Raw genomic sequence first — 24,228 nt, 5'->3', positions numbered from 1 at the left:
GTTGAAAGTGGTAAAACAGGGTCAAGTTTTCAGAAAAAATAAATAAATAAATAATATAAATAATATAAAGAAATTAATTAGATTTCATTTAAAGCACTTTTCTGGACTTAATGACCAGTTAATGAGGGCAATGACCAATTTCTGTACTTTAAACTGCATGTTCAACTGTAAAGAGAATCACATTTAAAATGAGAAATTATAAACAGGATATATCCAATTATTTGAATAAGCACTTGGATAATGTTGATTTGCTGTAGAAGTAAACTTATTCTCAAAAGGTTTCTCTTGTGCATGCCTGATTTTTGACTGTAGTCACATTCACACCATTATCCTGAATATTAATTGCATGCAATCTAATAATATCCGTAGTCGATCACATATAACAAGGTCTGTAAGTAGGGATGCACTGAAATTTCAGCTACCGAAAATTTTCATCTGAAACAGCTATTTTTGTTTTCGGGCGAAACAGACATTTAATTAGCGCTTTACCAATGGCACGTTTTAGGGGTGCAACGGTTCAAATTGCTCACAGTTCGATTCGTATCACGGTTTTAGGGTCACGGTTTCGGTACGGTTCGGTATGTGTTATGTTCCGGGAAAATAGGACTATTGTCTAAAAATAAGGAAAATAAGAACAAATACCTAATCAAACTACAAGCAACAGCACAAATAAACACAATAGAGCAAATATTCAAATAAAATAACAGTGCTTTTCAGGTATCTAACAGTAGTTTTCAGGTACGGAAAATGGATAAAGTAATCAAATATAAAATAACACTGCGTATTATCTTCACCGTATAAATTAAATAAAGATTAATCATTATTGAAGTTACAAAAACTATTCAATCAAGAGCAGTGAGTGATTTCTTTGTCATTTGTTGTTTGATTTAACATTAAAAATACAGGCAGCAGGAATAGTTTTTTTCCCATTTAAGACATGCACGATCCAGTACATATACTGTTACACATGCGATGTCTTTATCGACTATTATATGTTCACTTAAGACATAACCGACTATGTTTGCTAGGATACTTGCCAAGACGGGTATGCGGACATAATTTTTTGTATGAATTTGTCCGCTGAAGCGCAAGACTTGAAAGAGAACTCAGTATTTGCGCGCTGTCTGAAATAAGCGTGTTCTCTTTCGCGTCTTGCTCTTGAATGTTTAAATCAGCAAGGCTTAAATGAGTTTAGTTTAAACACAAGTAGCAACGTGTGCTGTTCAGGTCTCACCTGCACTCGCGCGCTATCAACACCCGGGTGATGACGGTGTAAGTGACTGGACATTAGAGCATACGGCACTCGCAGTGAACCAAGTTTACAAAGAGTGACTGTTTTGTCCACGCTTTCTGATGATCGCTGTTGTAACGTTTTGGGAAGCCAGAATGCGCATCCATCGACTGAAACATACATTATCTGAACTCTGTCTGTTTTCCACGTTGCTATTTTCAAGAAAACATATTAAGCTTATAGATGCGTCATCATTCGAGATGTACCGCGGTGCAAGTGCGTGCCGAACCGTAAGTGGAGAACGGTACAGTTCGATTTTATTACAGAGAACCGTTGCACCCCTAGCACGTTTTGACTGTGTTCATCCTTTATTTAATGCTTACAACGTGGATAAGCTACAACAGTTAAACATGTTAGTATTACATTTCTCAGTTTTAATTGGTAATGATATGGTTTCTTAAATCTAAAATCTTTTAGTCTGTGCTGTTTTCTGTTGATCACTAAACATTTGAAGTGCGCCTGCCATCCAATAATCACAAAAAGCTTTGTGCCTTGTTACTTTTAATATGAGGCAAAGTCTAAAATTTAGCTGATTTTATAATGAAATTCAAACAATAGGCCTAAATGTCGTTTTGGTGCTCTTTAATACGACGTGACAGATCATTGTAGCCGCCTCAGTTTGAGTGGCAGCATGGATCAAGCGCACGTGAACCAATCATCTCATCTCCTCTTTACTACTAGTTACAGCACGAAATAAACATGGGTGAACATGTTAAAAAACATTACAACTTACCAAAATGAATCCTGTCTCATGTAATCGCTCAATCAGTGTTTCACCCGGGGAAAGACGTAAATAAATCAGCTTGTAGGCAACAATGTCACTTAACATTACATTTACCTCAAGAAAGCTATTCAATGTCCGTAAACTCATTAGTTAGCTAGAAAAAAAAAAACATTTTGCTAAATATATGCACTGTTTTACATATTCATTATATTTTACTTAACCTGTTAGTTATGTTTTCATAATTTAATTTATGTTTGAATAAGTCTGTCATGAAAACAAGTTATTAGTTTATTTTCATTTAAATGTCTATATTTCACCAACAAACTCGAGTAGAAACAATTCTGTAGTTAAAATGTTGATATAAAAACTGCCATATGTGCAATTTAATTTTTTAGCCAGTTTTAACGATTTAAGCGTTGATTATTAAATAAATTTGATGAATTCATTGATTATTACTTTATTTTTTAATTTCGGTTTCAGTTTCCGACCAAGTGCATCCTGAAGAGTTAAATATCTAGATGTTAAAAAGACATTTTAAAAGAGTGTGTTAGGGTGAGAGTTGTTAACTGTCTGTGTAAAAATCAGTGTCACACAAGTCAGTTTGCCTTTCCCACATTTTTAACAGGCTCCTGCAGTCTGCTTATGTACACACACACACACACACACACACACACACACACACACGTCCGGTTTACTATCCTTGTGGGGACTCTCCATAGACCTAATGGTTTTTATACTGTACCAACTGTATATTCTATCCCCTTACACTAACCCTATCTCTAAACCTACCCATCACAGAAAACTCTGCATTTTTACATAAAACTCATACTCATACTCAAAACTCTTTCTCAATGAATTATAAGCTTGTTTCCCCACTTCCATTGTTTTTTATATCAGGTTAATGACAATTTTTATCGCCTAACCGACCCCAACCCCTAAACATAACCCTCACAGAAACCTGTGCAAAACACTAGATTTAATAAACATTCGGCCGATTTATAAGTATCATTAACAACAGATTTCATTATATTAGTGAAGAAATTTTTGAATAGTAAGGACATTTTGGACCTTACAAGTACAGCCAAACCTACACACACACACACCTTTGAGTATTTTTTGAACGACTTCCATCTTTTCAAATGCAGTCTGTTCAAGACTCTATATGAACAAACTTGATGAAATTCTTTGGTAAAAAAAAAAAAAAAAAAATACTTTATGCAACCTCTCCTTTCATCTATTCAATGCAGCACAGCAGAAATGTTGATATTTTTCTGAAGCTCCCAATGAGTCACTGTACTTACTAACACACAAACAAACACACACACACACACACACACACACACACACACACACACACACACGGCTATTTGAACAGCTGTCTCTGTAGCTTGCCATGTTGTTTATTGCAGCTATTGTGACGGCTGTTTGTCTGTCCTTTTTCTCGCTCCATTATTGTGTAAAATCTCTATGGCAAATCATGCTGGAATGTAACTTGTTAAATCTTAACAGTGTAAATGAGTTTCCAGGTATGTGTATAATATATATATAAAAATTGTAGTATCCAAAAACAAACAAACATTAAATGGCATGTTAATGGCAACCCCAAGAAATACAGATGCTTATGAAGGATAGTGTATACATGCAGGCCAGGAGGACCTTACCAAGTGTTCGGGACATGACAGGCAAGGCCGAGCTCAGCACTAGAATAGATACACAGCAACCAATGATCTACAAGAAAAGGAAAAACAAGACTAAGAAACATTTATATTAATTATCAACATGTACTTACTATTAGGTAGGGTTGGGAATAGGGTTTGGTCTAAAGTTAGATACATGTAATTATGTATAATTTACTGTTATTACTACAGTATTAGATGTAACATATTTAACATGGACACTGTAAGATAAAGTGTTACAAGTTGTTAAATAAAACTCCGTGCAATAATTGGGAGGTTAGGTCATTTTTTATTCAGATGCTGAACAATATATTCAGGTATTCAAACTTTTTTAGACAACGACATGAACTGACATGAACAATGAACTGTTTGTAAATATTTTATACTTGTGTGACATTTAGTTGTATCCGACTAAGTGTTAACAGGCCATAAAACTGAAGCAGTGTTGCAGATCCTACCGTTGTCATGGTTGTGTCATCCTTTCTGGGAGTGAGCTCCTGAAAGATGCGAAGGCTATAAAAGCCAACCACAGATGAGACCATCAGATAACTGTTGGAGAGTTAAGACTAACATAGTTGTTTCTCGTCAAACCCTTCAATAGCATTTCAGTCTAGAACACACTCACAACAATCATAAACAAACAACTTTGAGACTCTTCACTAAACACACACAATCTGTGATCAAACACTAGACTGGAGCTTATGTAGCATTTGAGAATCACACACAGCAAAGGATACAACATGAGAATGATTTCAATAACTGCCTGGGCAACTCCAAATGTGGATAAAGAGGCATTGCCAATATCTCTCTCCTGCCAAAACAAACAGTGAAAGTTACTGTCAAAGGTTATTTCAAAAATTAATTTCCCCATATAAAATTTGGTTTCAGAACATGATCTTTTTTTGTATGTCTCTCTTAAGCGCTGGTTTAGGTTCTGGACTGAGGCAATACTCTTATGTGGAGTAACTGCATGTAGTGGACGTGTTTTAGCGACATGCCCAACGCAAAGGCTCCTGTTACAACTGAAGCTGTGTAATCTAAATAAGACTACAGTGTTGACACCTCAGTGCTTCAGGCGGTGTGGGCAGAAAAAAGCGGCACAAATATTTGGAGCTGTTCTGAGTGAACGCTATTATGAAGAAATAAAACGTATAAAGCTCAGATTAGCGAAGTTTCCCCTCTCACCAATGAGGACAGACAGAGTGAAATTGGCGAAGAAATGAATGGAAGCAGATGAAAGAAATCTTTTTAAATTCACCGCTGCTCACACACGCATAAAATGTGAGCAGGTGTTCAAACAAAAAAAAAAGAAAAAAAAAAAAGAAAAGAAAATGAAGAAAGAAAGAAAGAAAAAGGCAGTGGTGCTCTTACAGTAAGAGGCTGCACTGAATGAATGGCTGCCAAAAATTAGGAGAAAAATGTGGAAAAAAAGAAACAAACAAATGCGCTGGCAAACAAAGTTTTTCAATCTCAGGTCTTTAATATCTTTTGAAGTCATTGATGTGATCTAAAGGCTTGGATTGGAATTATTACAATAAAAGCCAACATTTATTTGACATAATTTATCAATGTAAAACAATCTTAGTCTGGGCATGACAAGTAAAAAAATATAACAAAAATCAATCATCATTCTAATGATGTGCATTTGACAGTAGACCAATTCAAAATCAACAGAGCATATAAAAATATTTATGATGATCTTTCTAACTGGATTAGATAAAATCTGAACCAGATTTTATAATGTCAGTCTTGCTTGTTGTTACTAATGACAGGACTGAAGAAAGTTTACATGTGAATGAAGAACCAGAGAAGCTTAACTAAACACTTGCTTTGTAAAATATCATCAAACACTCACTTTATATTACTGAATCATCCAAGAAAGTTAGCTTGTAGTTAATGTGAAATGAGACCAAAATAGGTAATGTGATCTAACATAAAACTGCAACCCATTTTGACTTGTTCAATAATAGCATAAACACCACTAAGAATGTTTGAGAGGAACTATAAGAACTAAGAATTATAATTACAATATTGTGTGTGTGTGTGTGTGTGTGTGTGTGTGTGTATAGTATGTAGCAGTGTAACAAAGTATTTTTACTTTGTTACTCTATTTAAGAGCATTTTTCCAAGTATCTGTACTTTATCAGAGTATTTTTGTTTTGGGATACTTTTATTTTTTAATACATTCCAAAGCATAATATCGTACTTTTACTCCACTACATTTCATAAAAACACGTCGTTCCTCATTATTTTGAATTAAAGAAATCATCACCTGCTTTGTGATGCGATAGCAGTGTCCAATTCTGATTTGTTTCAATTAACCTTTTAAATCGGTTCGTAAATCGCACTGAATGATTCATTCATGAATTGGACCGATCCGATTGCATCTGTTTGAGTCAACAGCTCACTAATTCAAATGATCCACTCAGAGTGAGTCTCCAGTTAACAATTTACTGAATTTAGAAGTCTGGCTCAAAATGAGCCGAGAACAGGAGATCCTTGGAGCTTGAGCAAGTTAGTAATGCCAAATTGTAGGATTTTTTCTTGTAAATGAAAATCATATTTAGGTCATGGCTGTCAGTTGTTTGTGAACTTAATCTGCTGTAAAAGGGTAGGTTTTAGGTAAAAACGAAATAATGTTAAAATAACGTAAAAAAATGCCTATGCATCTTCCCCGCTGTCAGCAGTTTCAAATAATATAAAACAGTATGCATAGTGTTCTTCTTAAAATGTTAACACATTTTGCCCTGTGTGACATTTTTATATCATATGTTTATATTTGTCAGCACATTTACACACATCTTGTTTTTCCTCATTCAAAATATGTTCCTAGTGTACATATTTTGTTATTTTCACTTGTTTTCATCCGTAATTTTCAGCAGTTAGTTACCAGAGTATGACAAGTTCTGGTAATAAAATAAAACATTTTCTTACTTGCAGATGAATACATATTAAGTGTCTGCTTGGCTACTACAATAATTCATAATGATGTCAGACTGAGCTGTAACCATTTTAAGCTCTATCTGTGTGTCTACTACATTATATACCCTACATATTTTGAGAAGTAGGAATGAGGAAAAAAAAGCAACAAATTCAACAAACATTCATCGATCAGTATTTTTTACTTTTAATACTTAAGTACATTAAAAATCAAGTACTTTTGTAGTTTTATTCAAGTAAAATGGAAAAAGAGTACTTAATACTTTTATTGGAGTAATATTTTATTAGGGTGTCTGTACTTTTACTCAAGTACATTGTCCACCACTAATATGTAGTCCAGCTGCACGATTAATCATTAAAAGGGGTCATGAACTGCATTTTTTTTATTATTTCATATTGTTTCCTGAGGTGAACTTGTAATGTTAGTATGAATTTTACATCAAAAACTGTCATAATTTTTCTACCCTGATTTTAACCCTCTGGTCTGAATGCTCTGTCTGGAGGCATGTCTGCTGCAAGACCAGTATAAATACCCACTGTTGTGATTGTGTTTGCATATGAAATAAGCTTTACATGTGGAATTGGTGCTGCCAGGCAGTTAGGGATTGAACCCCCACTGTGAAAACTTTATCACATTTTTACTATTAGGGCCTACAGCTGTCAAGAAAAGTTAACTAAAAGTTAACTAATCATGAAAAGTGTTGATTATACCACTATATTTTGGTCTACTCCTGTCGCATGAAAGCTTGCAGCGATGAGCATTGTAGCCGATGACAGCCAGCCTGTTGATCGTGTGACGGCAGTGATCATGTCATTGGAACTTGGTTTCTGCACTCTCACAAATCCCTCTATCATTACTAACAGTGCAAACACAGAGTAAATACAGTTAGAGATTCATAACGGGAGTTTTCAGATAAACACGTGCTGTGTGATCGACGGCTTCAGCCTTTATAAAGAGAGCGTTCTTTGATCACTTTCTGTATATAATTTAATCACAATTTTAAAAACGCATAAATACGCATAAATATGTACATAAGTACATATCAAATGATCTGTAATAAAGCAATAGTGAAACACGTGATAAAAACAGTTACTCACACTTGTGTGGTGAGACATTACTGTTGGATCCAATATATTCGACACAGCATCATCTTTTAGTTCCAATCTTGCAATCTCTGCGTTTGCCTCTCTCATTATTTACCTACTATGCGCAAATTGTTGGGCGGGGCTAAACAGGCAGTGATGCAGAAGCAGGCGCTGATCTTCTGCGGAGGCGGTGCTTAACCACACTATATTACATGGCACATTCCAGAACCTGTTATTTTGGCAGACTGGCTTCAATATAAGCTGTTTTTAGACTAACGAGAAAGTTTTGAGTTCTGAAAATTAAAGGATGTTTTTATAGTACAATGACCTATTATGTGTCAAAAGATCAAGGGAATTTTGATTTCTCAGTTCATGACCCCTTTAAAAGATCGCCATCTAAATTCAAACACCCATACAATCCTACAGTATTCCTAAATGACAACGATACGCCTATGTCTATTAAATCTTTGACAAGTATGATCACAGCAAACATTCAAATCTGCATTGGCGGAATTTGGCGCTGCCGCTGAGCCAGAAAGAGCAGTTGTCATGTAAAGGGATGAAACGGCTTCACAGTCTTTTCAACTACATCAAGACTCCCTGGTAGAAGAGATATTGTATCTCAATATCCTTCCTGGTTAAATAAATAAACCACAAAAGTACAAGGATAAAATTTTATAGTTCAGATATAAACACTAATGTCTACGGTAGTGATCAAAACAGAGTAAATCACCTTGTGAAAGTAACTTGAGGCTTCAAATAAATATTGTCGAATACATCGTTACACCACTAGGTGGTGACAAGTGACTGTTAAAAAAAATGAATTTGTCATTGAATCATTCACTTAAGAGATTCATTCAAAAATGCTGATTCATGCAGTAATGAAACAAGTAATGTCTTTATGATCGAGTCATTGAATCGTTCATTCAAACCAATTTCTTTCTTCAAAATTCATTCAAATTATTATTTTTTTTTTTTTAAATAGACTGCAACAATAAACATGTCAGAACCTCTAGTAAATGTTATTTTGGTTAGTTGTCAATTCAGAATAGTGGGAGAATCATAATTTCTATTTTAAACAAAAAATCGTAATTCTTTTTGTGAACCGTGCAGCTCTAATAAGTAGCATGCATGTATGTATAATTAAACTTATTGTAAAGCGATACACTGTACAATTAGTTTCATTTTGTTAATATTAGTTATTGCATTGGGTTTAATGAACTAGCAATGGACATTTTTTTACGACATTTATTAATCTAGATTAATAATGTACGTTAATGTAATGTTACATATGTACACAAATACACAGTTTCACTCCACATCCATCCTTGATTGTCATTTAACTTAACCATAAACCGACTGATATTATTGATATTATTGATCTGGAGAGGTATCTCAAATCTCCTTTTTTGATCAGAGCTGTGTCAGGTGTTTGTCGGCGCTGCTTAACACCTGTGATTGGGTGATTGAGGATATCTGTGTGTTTACCTTCCTTCAGGTGTGTCCTAACTACACTACATGTTTTGATGTGCCTCAGCTAGCTCTGATGTAGGATAATAACAGAAAAAATACTAATCATGGATTAGACTTTTTTCATTCTATCTTTTTTTTAGAAGGCTGTTTACTGACAGGTTAGGGGCTAAATGTCATCTGTTGACTCTTGTCAAAGGTTCAGAGGTCAAAAAGAGACATATGATATCTCTTGCTTTCCCGCTCATCTTGTTCTTCATTCCATCACTCCTTCTGCTCCGTATGACACGTGAGATATGAGTTCGGATGAGAAACGGACATTAATGAGGCTGTTTTTAGCATCGACAATAATTCTGAATCCATGGGGAGTGACAGCAATAAGACTTTTATTGCAGTCATTAGCAACAGTGCATCAGACAGCTTAATGCAAGCAGTGCCATTGCATTAGATCTCCTCATAGCCACATTTACGACACCCTGCCTTATCTGACGGTCTCGGCGTTAACCTAGTTACCTTAACTTGCATCAATCTCTCTTAAGAATGTTGCGGAATGCTGGCCCACCCCCCACCACATCCCAACCCGACGTAAAAACCATCAAACAGACGTACAGACACCGCTGCTGGGTTGTCGTGGTTACATGAGATCTTAAGCATGGCACCAGTCCAGCTCATCAAACGCATAAACCATTAACCAGCCTGTCAAGAAGGCCCTTCGTCTCTGAACACTGTGACAAGTGTAATTTGGGGGATTTTCAGTCAAGCATCATGCCAAGGCAAATATCGACACTAATAAAATAATTAGAATGTGAAGCGGGCACTCTCATAGAGCAGCTCAACACTATCAAACTGTGGCAAGAAAAGGGATCTGCCTTTCCTTTGTTGTGGGATGAAAAAGAAAAATGTGCAAAGCAAGGACAGCAGGTGGGAGTGGTGAAGTCAGGTGAGATAAGAACATCATTGTATGGAGGGAAGGAAAGAGCGAGAACAAAACAATGTTCATTTTTAAGAAAACAGGAATTGATGTAACGGTTCCCATGGACCTGTTAAAGAATTTACCTGTCCGAGCTCAAATGAGTGGTAAACTGACTTGGACTCAAATTTAACCAGCCGTAGCTTGTAATTACCTTGTCAAAAGAGAAAACTGACACTGTCTTCACACAGTGCACAACTGCACAAAGGTTAAATGATGGTTTCATTGCAGCAGTTTTGGCTGAAAGGACTTCGGTCAAGTACTCAAAACACCCAGTTAAGACAAATGAGGTCTGTGTGAAGAGTTTCACACACGTACAGTGCGTGAGTGCCTTTGAATTGACATCAAGCAGAACGGACAGGAACGCAACTCTGATAAAGCGCATCAAACATCAGCGGCGTGATACACATCTCAACCGGCCTTTTCTTCTCCAGCACACACCTGAGCATATCTGGAATTCAATTTGTGTCGACGCAAAGCATGATTTTAGCAGGACACAGAGGTACTAGTGAGAGAAGGCGGCAACAAGTGAAGGAAAAAATCCAGAAAAGCTGAGTATTGGTTTCATTTACATGTTTGTTGACATTTTTCTTACCGTTGAACCCTTTGGCATAGCCGTCTCATCAACAAGCAAGTACACAATGTTCAGAGCAACCAGAAGAACAGAAATCGCCTGCAAGCAGCACAGATAAAAACAAGCATAAGCATTATAAACAGCAGAAAGAAACAAAGTAAAATAAACTGCATCAAGTCACATGCTTTGTGGTGCAAGTCTGCAAAGTCTAAATAAACACGTACCGTTCCAGCAAGAAGGATCATCATCACTATGGGGTAAAGGAGGTTCTTTTCCCAGGCTGAGGCCTTCTTTCTCCTTTCTAGGACGCAGGGATGAGAGAAACCATTCTAGTGCACATATCTCTGACTGACTGTACACATGTTTAATGTGAACTAACTTTCAGCAAATTACGCCCAGTTCCTTTAGTTAGTCCCTTCCTGTCAGTGTCTGACAGAAAAAAACTATTAAATACTGAGATAAAGAACAACTATAGTAAGGTGAACAGCCTGTGTTTAATGCAGGAGAATTTTTAAAACATTATCTTTCAATTAACAAAACTATAAAATAAGGACACTACTCAATAAGTGTGACACTTCACAATAAGTTTCAATTTCTTAACGTTAGTTATTGCATTAGCAACATTTATTATTCTAGGTTAATGTTAATCTATAAATATATATATACTACTGTTCATAGTTAATTCATATTTGTTCATAATACATTCATGAATTTATTAATATGACAAAACTAAATTTATGCAGAAAATAACTAAAAAAATGCAGTAGTCTATGTATAAATGAACATTAACCTAGAATAGATGAATAAACGCTGTAAAAGTATTGTTCATTGTTAGTTCATGATATCAAGTTTTTGGGATTGACAACTTACAGGTGCAAGCCTCAAAATGCCGTTCACACAACAAAATAGAGTTGCGTCTCGAATACTGTCTGTATGAACGTGTAATGGGAGTCAAGCCCGCATTCTCTTATCAGTAACCATAGCGAAAGACTCTGTAACATCTAAGATGGCGTCGTCCATAAAACTGAAAAGCTTTGACATGACAAGAGTCCAATCGACCCGCAAGTTTATCCATCAAATCTTCATCAACCCGCAGCAGCTTTTATATCTGAGTGGAGAGCGAAGCATTTAATTTGCGCACAGAACACAAAACTGACTTGAGTAGCTCTGGTGGAGAACAGTAACTGAATCTAAAACCTAAAACCAAATCAGATGACACAGCTAATATCTCTGTCGCCATAAGTTACCGAAAACACACAAGATAGACATGCGTTTGTGCAGCGCAGTGCGGATCTCTCACACTGTATGACGTGAAGGGCAACTAGTTGTCCAGTCCGGTTCCGTTCACACAGCGCAGGCTTTGCGAGAATACAGTTGTGAGTCCTGAAATTTTATGGGTGTGAGTTCGGTTATATGCGGTTGTTACTCCCGTAATTAACTTAACTTTTTGTGAATGTAACCCTATTAAGGACTCAAATACAGGACTGACAATTATTCTGTTGCTGTGTGAATGTGGCCAAATACTACTGTTCGAAAGTTTGGGAATTCTGTTTTTTGTTTTTTTAAAGAAATTAATACTTTTATTCAACAAGGATGCATTAAATTGATCAAAAGTGACAGAAAAGACATTTATAATTAATAGTCAAAATTTATTATTATATTTAAGATCAAATAAATGTAGCCTTGATGAACAAAAACACTTAAAACAAAAACCATAACACTTCAGTTTAGCTCCTCACTATTAATTAGTTGCTTATTAGTATTCATATTACTAGGATATTGTAATATGGATATTGTAATAAGTAAGCTGTTTATTAGTACTTATAAAGCACATATTAATGCCTTCTGCATGACCATATTTTACATCTCTTAATCCTACCCAATTCCTACACAATACCTGAACTTAACAACTACCTTACTAACTTTAAATAAGCAGTAATTAGGAGTTTACTGAGGCAAATGTCATAGTTAATGGTTAGATAATAGTGAGAATGGGACCCTAATCTAAAGTGTGACCAGAAAAACATTTATCGTATCGACTCCTAACTTTTGATTGGTAGTGTAAAAGAACTAACTGTAGCTTCTATGATAATCAATTGTTTTGCATTGCATTAGTGTGTTGAAATAACAGATACCAGTTATTTCTGGGTTAACTGAATTAAGGCTACAAATAAGCATGTCTAGAGTTCAGAGGTTTCAGTATAGTTCAGAAGAGTGACGGAAAACCTCAAACATGAAGACTTCTCCTGCTCCACTCATGAAGCGGGTCTAGATTGAAACATCTTTTTTCTATCTCAGTGTCTGTCAATCCTGTGCCGCTTTGTCCTCTACCCTCTCCTTCTCAACATCTCTCGCTCTAATTCTGCTCTGGCTCTGAGGTTGGCAGGGTTCCCTGCATATGCACCATGCTTCCTCTAAATTAATGACCGCACTTGGAGAGACAGCCACAATAAAGTTTGCATCACACTCCAATATCCTAAGTGCCTTTGTGGCCTCTTCTCCTCCCAACTGCTTGTCTCTCTGGAATCATTTATAATACCCCAAAACACAAGCTGACGTCGAAAATGATACAGCCATACCCCATCTGGCCCCGCTCCAAATGACTGTTCACATTTAAATATGCACACACTTTGCAATTCAACAATATTATGAGTGGATATTGCAGCCTACACATATTTGAAACTGACATTTCAGAATCATGGTTCAATTTAGTTTAATTAAACGTTGTTAAAAACATCTCTCACCGAGTTTGTTCCTCTGATTACGAATGTTGTCCAGCTCTTTGTAGAGATGGTGCTGAGAGTTTCCATGGAGATAAGAGTTTGACATCATACCTGAGTGACAAAAAGAGCAGAAGAGAAAGGGAATTAAAACAAAGAAAGATATTTTCATTCTGTTTACCTAATTTTATTAATAGCTTATTAATAGCTTCTGTAAAAAGATCAAACTACTAGTAGGACACATCAGTGACGTGAACATAAATCTGTGGTTTGAATGTTATCTTTACCCTTACTCAAGTATGTACTTAATATATCACACCATTTGTCAGAAAGTCTGTCAAGAAATAAAAATACATTCATTTACTTAAAGTAAAAAAAACAAAACAAAAAAAAAACAGCTTTCATGGAGTGGAGATTCAATATCTGCTGCAGATCAATATCTGGAGGCCTGAGAACTGAGACTGAGCTCAATGCCCCGCAGGGGGTCTGTCACCACACTTCAGCCATATTGTATACTGGAACATTTCTATAAAATGTTCTATTCTGCTTCACTAATTCTGACACTTTCAACAGCTGCAACAATTAGGAAAATCTCATGAGCACCACACAACTGCAATCTCAAATGCTGTTAACAGGGGTGGGAAACAATGCTTTGTAAAGTAAATTATTGTATTAAAAAAAAAAGTAAGTAATCACAATTAAAGGTGCAATAGGTGATTCTCTACAGAAACATTTTTTGTTATACTAGTTTAAAAAGTCTCCTCATATCCTGATAGCAATCGCTGTTAAATGGTCTAAATATATTTTTATAAATGTATATTATCTGTGGAAGGCTTAAGGTGGTAAAATGTCCGTAAGGTGATAAAATGTCGGTCCGAATGAAATAAAACGATGTCCTACCTCCCTGTGTCAACGTATGTTTTTATATTCCCTTGCACACCCTGTTTGTGCTGACATCATACGTCATCAGCACGTTTCATGCTATGCAGTTCATACAGACAGACAATCACGGAGCACCGCAAACAAACAGCAGCCACCTTTTACAGTTCCTACCGAATCAAAACAATGAGCTTGAACAATGTTCATGGCAATAACTACCATAATTAAGAGATGGCAACCCGTGACGTTCTACCCGGAGCTGTTCACATCCTCAGACTCTGAGTTCCTCGTTTCCATGTCAACTGTATCAATACCGAAATGAATCTGCAGCCGTCAGGAATAAGCTCTCTAAGTTCTTATTATTATTATTATTGTAATATAATGGGCTTTGAGACATGAGGTAGTTTAACGCTGTCTCTTGTGATGCTTTGCCGAGAGCAGCTGTGTGTTTTCATGTGTTTTGGAGGAGGCATGGCTTTTGACGCCGATTTGCATGGAGGGTGGGATCGTATGCTTTTAAATGCTAACAGGCTAATGTTAGCATTTCCCAGGTAATCTACTGCACCTTTAAATAATTTGAAATAATTATTTAATTCTTTTATGGAAAGTAACGTGTTTGATACTTTTGGGTCACTCTTTAATCAACATTTTTTATAGGTCATAACTTCTGGAGAGAAATAGCACAGACATTGGTCAAAGATTCTAGTGCGCATGTGTCGACAGCCTATGCATCCTGCTGTACGTAAATGCTGTGTTCGCGTCAGAAGTATACTTTGGGTCTAGGCCAGACGTGTGCATGCTGCAACTGGTTCTGACGGAAGAGGGGACTGAGGTTTCTTCATAACACCGAATGTGTGTGTGTCAGGAGGTGAGAGGGCAAAACCAGAGAGGGGTTCTCCAGGAAAACCACAGACTTCTGTCTCATTTAGCTCTTATTTATCCATTTCATTTGGGTGTTTTTGTGTGTGTGTGTGTGTGTGTGTGTGTGTGTGTGTGTGTGTGTGTGCCTGTTTCAGTGGTTCACTTGCTCCTCAAAGCAAAGGATTGGTTTGCACAGCCTCAGGGGACACACACTGGCAGATCAGCAGCAATTAGTTCAGTGTTACACCGTTACTGGCGTGCAATAAAAACACAATCTTTCATCTTTTCACCAACATGGGGCTGAGAAGTCAATCACTTTGATCAAAACGTGATTATTATTATGATGATTGTACCACGCCCTGTCTGGTAGAGGTTCAGGTTCACAAATCTATTAAAAGAAAGAAAAAAAACACAGCAGGTGCGTTCCTGATCGTGTACTTGTCCATGCCAGTGATTTTTAGGGAAAATCTGTACCCTCCAACCAAAACTATGAGAACAAAGAAATAGGAAATGTCACTATTAGCTGATCAGGACTGGATTGTTCTGCCAAACATGGCTCACAGTTGCCCTAAAGGGCTAACATGAGGTGAGCAAAAAAAAAGTGAGAGAAAGTACAACAGTAAGACATCTGGGAGTCTTTTTTTTTCTTTTTTCTTTTTCTTTTTTGGTCAAACGAGTTTTATGGAATAATGATTCCAATAATTTGTTGAAATCAGCATTAGTCAATCATTTTCAAAATGCTGCTGTCCTTATTTCAAGAAGATTAGGAAACACTTGAATAAATTCTTGCTTATAGCCCTTCAATTAAGGTGATAAAGGTGCTGCTCAGCAGCAACTCAGTAGAGGGATGCTGGCAGAAGGAAAAAAGATGATGTCATTGTTTTCTAAAGAAACTTCAGCCAGGTTCTGCATTACGTCAGTGGTAATTATGCAAAGCAGAGAGCCATCCGGTACCGAGGAGAGTTTTTGCAAGGTCACCCTGCCACTGCGCATCTGGGCAACAGAGAAAAGCATAGCAAGAGCCAAGACAGAGGACAAACAAATGTCTGCAACCAGGCTAATATGAAAGCATAGCATACACTCAGACAAATGCACCTAAACACACAGCCACAAGATTCCCTCGCAGTTCATAAACACAAGTGCACTAATGCATGCATAGAACGACATCCACACATAGCAATATATACACAACTACATTAATGCATTCAAAATAATACTTCAAAATACACCACATAGACACCAAATGGAGTGATCTGTATTAATGGCCTCAATTTAAGGACAGTAAAGTTGACATCAGATGTAGATTACTGGATCAATGGAATAACTAACACGCTTACCAATTAGCCCTTATCAAAGGTCTGAAAGAGAGCGTGTGCAGGCATGTAGTATCTAAATGAAGTTACAGTCATTCGGATAATTGTTATTAGATAGAACACAGATAAGAGAGTAAAGCAAAGTAGACAGTTTCCTCTTGAACTCTCTTCCCCTCAACCTCACCTCAGGTTTTTATTTACGGTGCAAAAGAAGAAAAGAACGAAAATTCCTTAAATTCCTGATAAGGTAAATTCGCTCTTCTTAACGCCTGAGCGAGATCTTCCTATAACGCAGAGTTCTTAAGCTTTGCCAAAATTGCATTCCGCATCCCTAGTGGCCTTTTGTCACACGATCACAGTGACTGCCACTGCGGTTCACATCAAACAACAATCACAAAAAAGCGAAAATCGTTAAGACAGATTACAATTATTTTATCAGGTGTTCAAAGCAAATCTGCCTTTGGTGCTAACACTACAGAACCAAACAACCAAATGAGAGGCTATTGAAATTCATCCATGGGATTTGGCCAACTGGGTACTATCAGTTAAGATGATCTAGCTTACCTCCGTGAATTCAATAGAAAAAGCACATGTTCTATGATGACTGGCATCTGTACACTCTGTTGCGTGCTTGAGTTGAAGCTAAAGTCTAGTTTGGCTTTAAGCCTAAACACTTCCTGCATTGTGTGGATGTTTGTGTAGGGGAATAAAAGCCAGCGAAAAGAAAACAAATGTGTAAGAAAACTTTAAATGATACTTTTATGATGTTTCACCAGTTAGCTAATTGATTTAATCAAGATCACTGCAGTCCCTGGTTTGACTCAGATTAATGTGGCTGCTCCACCAAGTCCTGTTTACAAGTGGTTCTATTCAACAAAACATATAGCAGTACATACAGTCCTGCATCATAGTGCAACAGCCTCTATAAAATAAAAATAAGTGGATAAATATACTATTTGCCTTGGCTGAAAAATTATTAATTGTACTCCAATTCTTAAAAATTGGTCTAGGGAGGAAGTTAAAGGAAGTGAGAGGGTGGGTTAAACGAGGACATAATTCTATTAGTACAGAAGCGGGTCAATGAAGGAAGATAGCTATACATTTTTATATATATATATATAGTATATATAATACTTTTTAACTAAAATTGTAGGGCAATATGTTTATGGATTAATATGTCAGATCTGTCATCTGGGTGGCATGGTGATGTGGTATAGTGGCTCAATCTCAACCGGATATTAGCTGGTTGACCAGGCTGACCCATGAAACATGACCATCGTGTTTTTAGCAATGTATTTATTCCCAGGTTGCTCCAGAGAAACTACCCCTGTAATAAGTGCAAGTCACTAGCCTATTTATGACTAGTAGTAATTATAGTTGTTATAAGGCTTTTGTACAACAGCATTTATTACTGTGGTGAATTAATGCGTTGGCAAAAAAGTAAAATAGCACTCAATTAATGTTCTGCTTTTCTTGCAACCTCACCAAAACATCTGCAAATTTGTAACAGAATTAATGGTAGAAGTTACAGATACAAATAATCCGCTGTCTTTCAGTTCATACAGAAAAAACCCAAACAGGTACTAAACCTTGATTACAAAAAAATTATATAATGCATTTGTCCATCATACAAAAAACAAACATGCTCACCATTGAGTCTACGCTCCAGGGCCTCTTCCTGCAGCTGTATACAATAAATCTGCTCATCCAGATCCTCTAATATCTACATAGAGAAAGAGAGTGAGAGGGTGTGAGGGAGAATGATAGGGTGTATCTTTAAATACACACATATACGGTGTAACTGTACTTACTGTGGGTTTGACTAGTAACTGACCCATCACTGTGAACATGCGTGACATTCCCACTGGAGTACACACTGGTGAGATGAGACAAGAAGCTCATTTAAACCACACATACATGCTCATTTTTGCTTTTCTAAGGCAAGAGTATGAATGCAACCTTTGAACTAAAGAGTTCAAGTTTATGTTACTACTGTAACATTGGGTAAAACGGTAACACTTTACAATAAGGTTCATTAGTTAAACATTAGTTAATGTATTGTAAATGAACTAACCATGAGCAATACATTTGTTACTGTATTTACTAATCTTTGTTAACGTTAGCTAATGAAAATACAGCTGTTCATTGTTTGTTCATGTTAGTTCACAGTGCATTAACTAATGTTAACAAGATTTTAATAATGTATTAGTAAATGCTGAAATTAACATTAATAAAGATTAATAAATGCTGTAGAAGTGCAATTCATTATTAGTTCATGTTAACTAATGTTAACTAATTAACCTTATTGTAAAGTGTTACCGGTAAAAAAGTGAGAATGGCATTTTGAGTGACAGCAGGTGTGGGCAATGTAACTAAAAAGATAATTTCTTAATCATTTTCAGCCTTGTATTCCATTTTGACATTTTAATATGTACCTATTAGCTCTGAAAAAAAACAACAACATAATTTTAAACCATTTCAATGAGAGGAACCATTTTAACCAAACAGACACTTCAGCCAAGAAGATTTAACATGCCTAAAGTATTAAAACAGTAAAACTCTAGATATGTTTTCCACACTCTTTATCACTAAATGAAGAAACAGAATAAATAATTTAATTTTATGCACCAATATAACAATACATAGGAATAAAACATTTACCCTCATATTTACTAAAACATTTTAAATGCCACATGGATGCTTTAAAATCAATCACCTCATTCTTAGTGTTGCTTAAATTTTATATTGCCAGCAAAATTATCATGAACATATCATAAATATTCAAAATATCACCCTGCCCTAATGAACTCTATGCACATCAACTGCCTGCATATTTAAAATCTCCTCCGGTATAGTATTCACCCATAGCAAACTATTGCAAAGTCTTTCTGTCATAATTCTAATAACAATTGGTCACAGCTAATTATATTATATCATATTATATTAATAACTGTAGTAAACATAACATTTTGGTATATCTACATAATATGTTTTAGTAATGAATTCCAGAAGCTTTAAACACCTTTTAACATGGCTTTGTCATGTTGTGGGACACTTTGAGATTTAATTTTTATGCTTAATTTTCTCAAAATAAATGAAAAAAAAAGGCAGATGCTCAACCAACTGTAGAGGAGGTTAAACTCAAAACATTCAAATTTTAAACTTTCGAAGAAAAGTGCAACAGTTACTCTACAAACACTGACTTGTCACTGTTCAGACATTGCTTAATTTTCCTCACAATGTCTACACACTGCTCTGCACCGGAAGCTACTGAGGCCAAATGAGGAAGCGATTGTGCATAGACTCCACTGACAGCATTGTTTCCTGTGAACTTACTAAGCAGCAATAGGCCACCCATCAGAGAGATGCAGGAGTAGAGGTACGGCAGATAAAACTCCCATAAATCTAGAACGAGAGAACAAGACATGCACAGTAAACCACAGATCAATACATATCTGATTACATTACATGCATGCATACATACATTGCAACAGGAGGAGGGTTAAAAGAGATACCGTAGAGCGATTCCATGCTGGCCGCATCATTGTCGATGAGAGCGGATGCCACCCATACAATGCCCAGAATGAGGAGACCCAGCAGAAAGAGCATAACAAATGTCTCCAGCACTCGAGCCCTTATGCCCTGAAACCAACAAAAAACCTCTTTAATGTTTTCAAGTTTACTTATGGCTGTAGCCAAGAGTGATTTAGAAACAAACACACACACACAGATCAGCAAGTGTAAATGAGGTTCTAATTGGAAATTTAGCTGTGGAAGCCCCGGGACGTCCCTATAACACTGACTCAATGTCAAGCCCCCTCTCCAACACAAATGCACACACAACAATAGGTCACCAGACGCACAAAGAAACTAATGACCTTCCTCCCTCTCATTCACTGACACGCACACTTATATGAACTGTTATTACCATGTCCGGTCAGAGTTTGCAACTAAAATGAAAAAGGTGGCTACTACTGTCGGAGATTAACTCCAGAGGCTCATCTGGAAACTATTAGAAGTTTTTTCTGGGTCAGTAAGTACCTGATGTGTGGCACTTAACTCCACTCCTGATTTGCTTTGTTTCCTCAGAACCTAGATATTGGTGTTGTTGGTGCAAGTGTTTGTAAACTGCAAGACTGTGATGAGTCTGATTTTTCAGTGTGCAGAAAACACACACATAAGCTACAGTGCAAAAGATTTTTTAAACAAATTGATAACACATTACAATAAGGTTCTATTTGTTAACATTAGTTAACTCCATAAGTTAACGTGGACAGTAGATACCAGTGACAAACTGACCTGCAAGTAGGGCTGCTCGATTAATCGTATTTTAATCGTGATAATTTCTGCTGCTCTTATTTAATTAAAAATATTCGTTGCAATATTTGCCTCACTGATTATTTGTCCTTATAACATTTTTTTTTAATTCAGACATGTCCATTATCTTGTATTGGTGACAAGCCTCCACTATCTTTCCTGCTTGAGGTTGCCAGATGTAAAGAGAAATATTCCCCCAAACGGGGCTTTTCTGTCCAGTGTTTTACTTTATCTTCTCAATCTGGCAACCAAGCGCACACGCTCTCTCTGTGCTGCAAAAAGCACTGATGATCTGACAACACCGACAATCAAATATGTTGGAGTTCAGCGATGTTCATTGTGAAATTTTGTTCGAATGAAAATGTCATACAGAGTGTGACTACTTTAGTATGCTACTAAATCTGTGAGCGAAAACCTCCTCTGTGATGAACTGTAATAAATTCAAACATGATTCTTGACCATGCTGTTTGCGATCATGGTTGGTGAATAAATGTGGTCCGTTCTAATGCAACCTGTTCTACAATACAAAGTAAAAATGTAATATAATTTGGAATTATTGGAATAAATATTGAGAATTTCACTTTTTCACATTTACAAATTTTCATAATGAACTGAAAACTAAAAATGTTTTTTGTAGTATTGATTTCCTGTGTGATGAAGCCATCACAGTTGGTTAAATTTTCCCAAATGAGGATAATCGTGATTGTAATTGAGCAAAATAATCATGATTATCATTTAACCATTATTGTGCAGCCCTACCTGCAAGCATGTGCAATATTAATAAGCAGTAATTTTATCCAGCAATTACACATCTGACTGAACCCATTAGATTATTTCCCTTAAACCCACTTGGACCTTCCATACAGCCTGTCCCAGTCTCTGTCCTTAAGGCACTTTGTGTATGTGCAGTAGTTAACAGCTTTTCTTGATATTAAGAGAATCTAGAGCACCTCCAAGTGACTTCCTGATGAACAACATCTGCCTCATATCAGACTCCCCTCCATGGATTTTCAACCTTTCATATTTGAACTGTGACTGAAGGCATTTGTGTCAATAAATAACACTGAAAATCCGCAAAAAAAAAAAAAAATTAAGGGGACAAATATGCATTTGGTGATGTCACATGGCTATTTTGCTAAAGTTACTAATGAAGCCCTCTGAATGTATTTAGTAGCAAGAAAACAAATATAGGCAAGAAAAGAGTTTTAAAAGTGAAGTGCTACCATTCTGGTCTCTAAGGAGGGAGAGAGATGTGGCAGAGAAGCCAGAGAAGGGTTGAGCTCTTCTTCTCTTGCCCATCTAAATGTGAGCACTGCTTAATATAGTAACTCTAAAATATTCAGCATCTAGTCCTTTCACACACACACACACACACACACACACACACAATCTCACTCTTTCACATTCACACACTGCAGTATACTCTATTCGGACTACTGCTAATACCAGGTTAACTTCTAAGAAATGTGTGTGTGTGTGTGTGTGTGTGTGTAAGACAGAGAGAGAGACAAGGGGAGAGATATAAATAGATGGAAAAGTGAATGTTTGCATTTATGCATGTTTTGTTAGTCACTTAAAAGGGCTCTCCCTGACCTTACACACCCTCAGTCAGAGTCAGGGTCATAAACTGCTCTCTCTCATTCTCAAAAGGACTGTCTGTAACAAGCATAAATGGAATATAATATAGATGCTTCTCAAAGTTAAATGCATGTCAAGCTTAAGAAGGAAGACAGAGAGAGATTTTCACAAAGAAAAAAAAGAGAATAATCTCTACGAAGTTAGACAAAATTCTTAAAACAGGTCTCTGACCTTGCTAAACAGACAGAATAACAGACACGCTCACAAACTTGCAGTGTTTTCCCTGTCCACTGCGATTTTCCCCTCCATGAACTACTAACTCTCATCAATAAAGGCTTAGCATGAACAGTAGTCATTACCTTCTCTTTAAGTCTGCTACACCGAGAGCAGTGTCAGAGACACAAAACAGAGCGCAGAACAAGCAGGGGACATGAATCACTGTATATCAACACACACACACACACAGGCCATTGATGTGCCATTCTGACTAATACGTTAGAAGCCCGTCAAAATGACGAGAAACCAGGATATATGACTTGATGAAGGCACTTCAGTACTTTTGAAGTTTGTGGGTGTGTTTCATTTTCTTTTTATCCCACTTCCTACAGTGTCACCATCTTTTTCTTGTTAGCATGAGGTGTCTAACAAATAAGACCTTTGAGAACGGCTTCTAAACTAATCTGGGGTTTGTCAAGAACACAAACAGCAGGATGTTAAAAGCCATGAAAATGATTCCGAAATAAATAGAAAAGGGAAGCAGGCAATAATTTTTCAGTGTGTTGTTAAATGTACCAAAACAAAATACACGTCGAGGCATCCGGTGCAATAGAGCCAAACTATAGCACAAACAGGGCTGATGGTAGTGAACAGCCAACACACATTTATTTGCATTCAAGTAAACCTCACAAGAAACATCTCAATACATACAAACATTCACGCTTTCTAAGGCTTGAATATGGAGGCTATTATCCAATCCAGTGTTGCGCCTTTTCCCGTCAAAATAGAGAAACTCATATGTTGTCATAGAAACGGGTATAGAATGGGGCGCAGGCAGAGTAAATACACAGTGTCACGGCCTTAGCAAGCAAAGCCTGGGAGCGAGAATCACATCTCAAAAATAAATATCAGTCCTATTGTGGATAGACTACAAAGGAAGAGACTGTCACACACACACACACAGAGAGAGAGAGAGAGAGAGAGAGAGAGAGAGAGAAAAAACCGTGATCATTATGTTAATGATTCATGTGATTTCTAAGGAGTCAGTTAAGTGATGTCCTTTGGCACAGTGATAATGACCAATAGATTTTACTAGTCCTATCCCCAAGTGCACCGTAGAGAGTTAGGAGGCCATATACCTCTTCATAGTTTTTTTTTTTTAATGTGATACTGACTAAGGCATCAGGTTCATGCTTCCTGAAATCATAATCCTGCCATCTGTTGGACAAAATTAGAACTGCACCCTTATAAAGCTTTTCGACAAATATTTGGAACAATTAAGATTTTTTGAAAGAAATCTCTTATGCTCACCAAAGCTGCATTAATTTGATCAAAAATGTAGTAAATAGTAATATTGAAAAAAAACATTTTTAACATTTTTTTTTTTTTTAATTCTGAGCACCAATAAAACAATAATTGAGCACCAAATCAGTATACTAGATTTTTCTGAAAGATCATGTGACACTGAAGACTGGAGTAATGCCTGCTAAAAAAAACTCAGCTTTGATCACAGAAATAAATTAATTTTTTAAAAATATATTCATATAGAAACAGTTGTAATAATATTTCACAATATTACTGTTTTTACTATATTTTTTTAATCAATTAAGTGC

General features: G+C 36.4%; 1 protein-coding gene across 2 annotated transcripts in view; it reads right to left on the bottom strand.

Annotated features, from left to right (window-relative positions):
* lmbr1 (limb development membrane protein 1) overlaps positions 1 to 24,228 on the bottom strand; it is a 40,662-nt gene that overhangs the window by 6,499 nt on the left and 9,935 nt on the right. Inside the window, exons 6-15 of one of the 2 annotated variants that reach the window (XM_051899559.1) lie at positions 20,020 to 20,146; positions 19,841 to 19,909; positions 18,316 to 18,380; positions 18,155 to 18,227; positions 13,476 to 13,565; positions 10,956 to 11,032; positions 10,753 to 10,830; positions 4,429 to 4,502; positions 4,150 to 4,240; positions 3,677 to 3,743 (exon numbers count right to left, since the gene is read on the bottom strand). In XM_051899559.1, coding sequence (XP_051755519.1) covers positions 3,677 to 3,743; positions 4,150 to 4,240; positions 4,429 to 4,502; positions 10,753 to 10,830; positions 10,956 to 11,032; positions 13,476 to 13,565; positions 18,155 to 18,227; positions 18,316 to 18,380; positions 19,841 to 19,909; positions 20,020 to 20,146 — 811 coding nt within the window. The remainder of the gene's footprint in view (positions 1 to 3,676; positions 3,744 to 4,149; positions 4,241 to 4,428; positions 4,503 to 10,752; positions 10,831 to 10,955; positions 11,033 to 13,475; positions 13,566 to 18,154; positions 18,228 to 18,315; positions 18,381 to 19,840; positions 19,910 to 20,019; positions 20,147 to 24,228) is intronic. The other variant, XM_051899561.1, reaches the window with a different exon arrangement.

The sequence above is a fragment of the Ctenopharyngodon idella genome, chromosome 7 (assembly GCF_019924925.1).
Source record: "Ctenopharyngodon idella isolate HZGC_01 chromosome 7, HZGC01, whole genome shotgun sequence".
In the NCBI taxonomy this organism is placed as follows: domain Eukaryota; kingdom Metazoa; phylum Chordata; class Actinopteri; order Cypriniformes; family Xenocyprididae; genus Ctenopharyngodon; species Ctenopharyngodon idella.
Note: the sequence above shows the minus strand (reverse complement) of the source record. Positions and strands in the feature narration are given on the sequence as shown.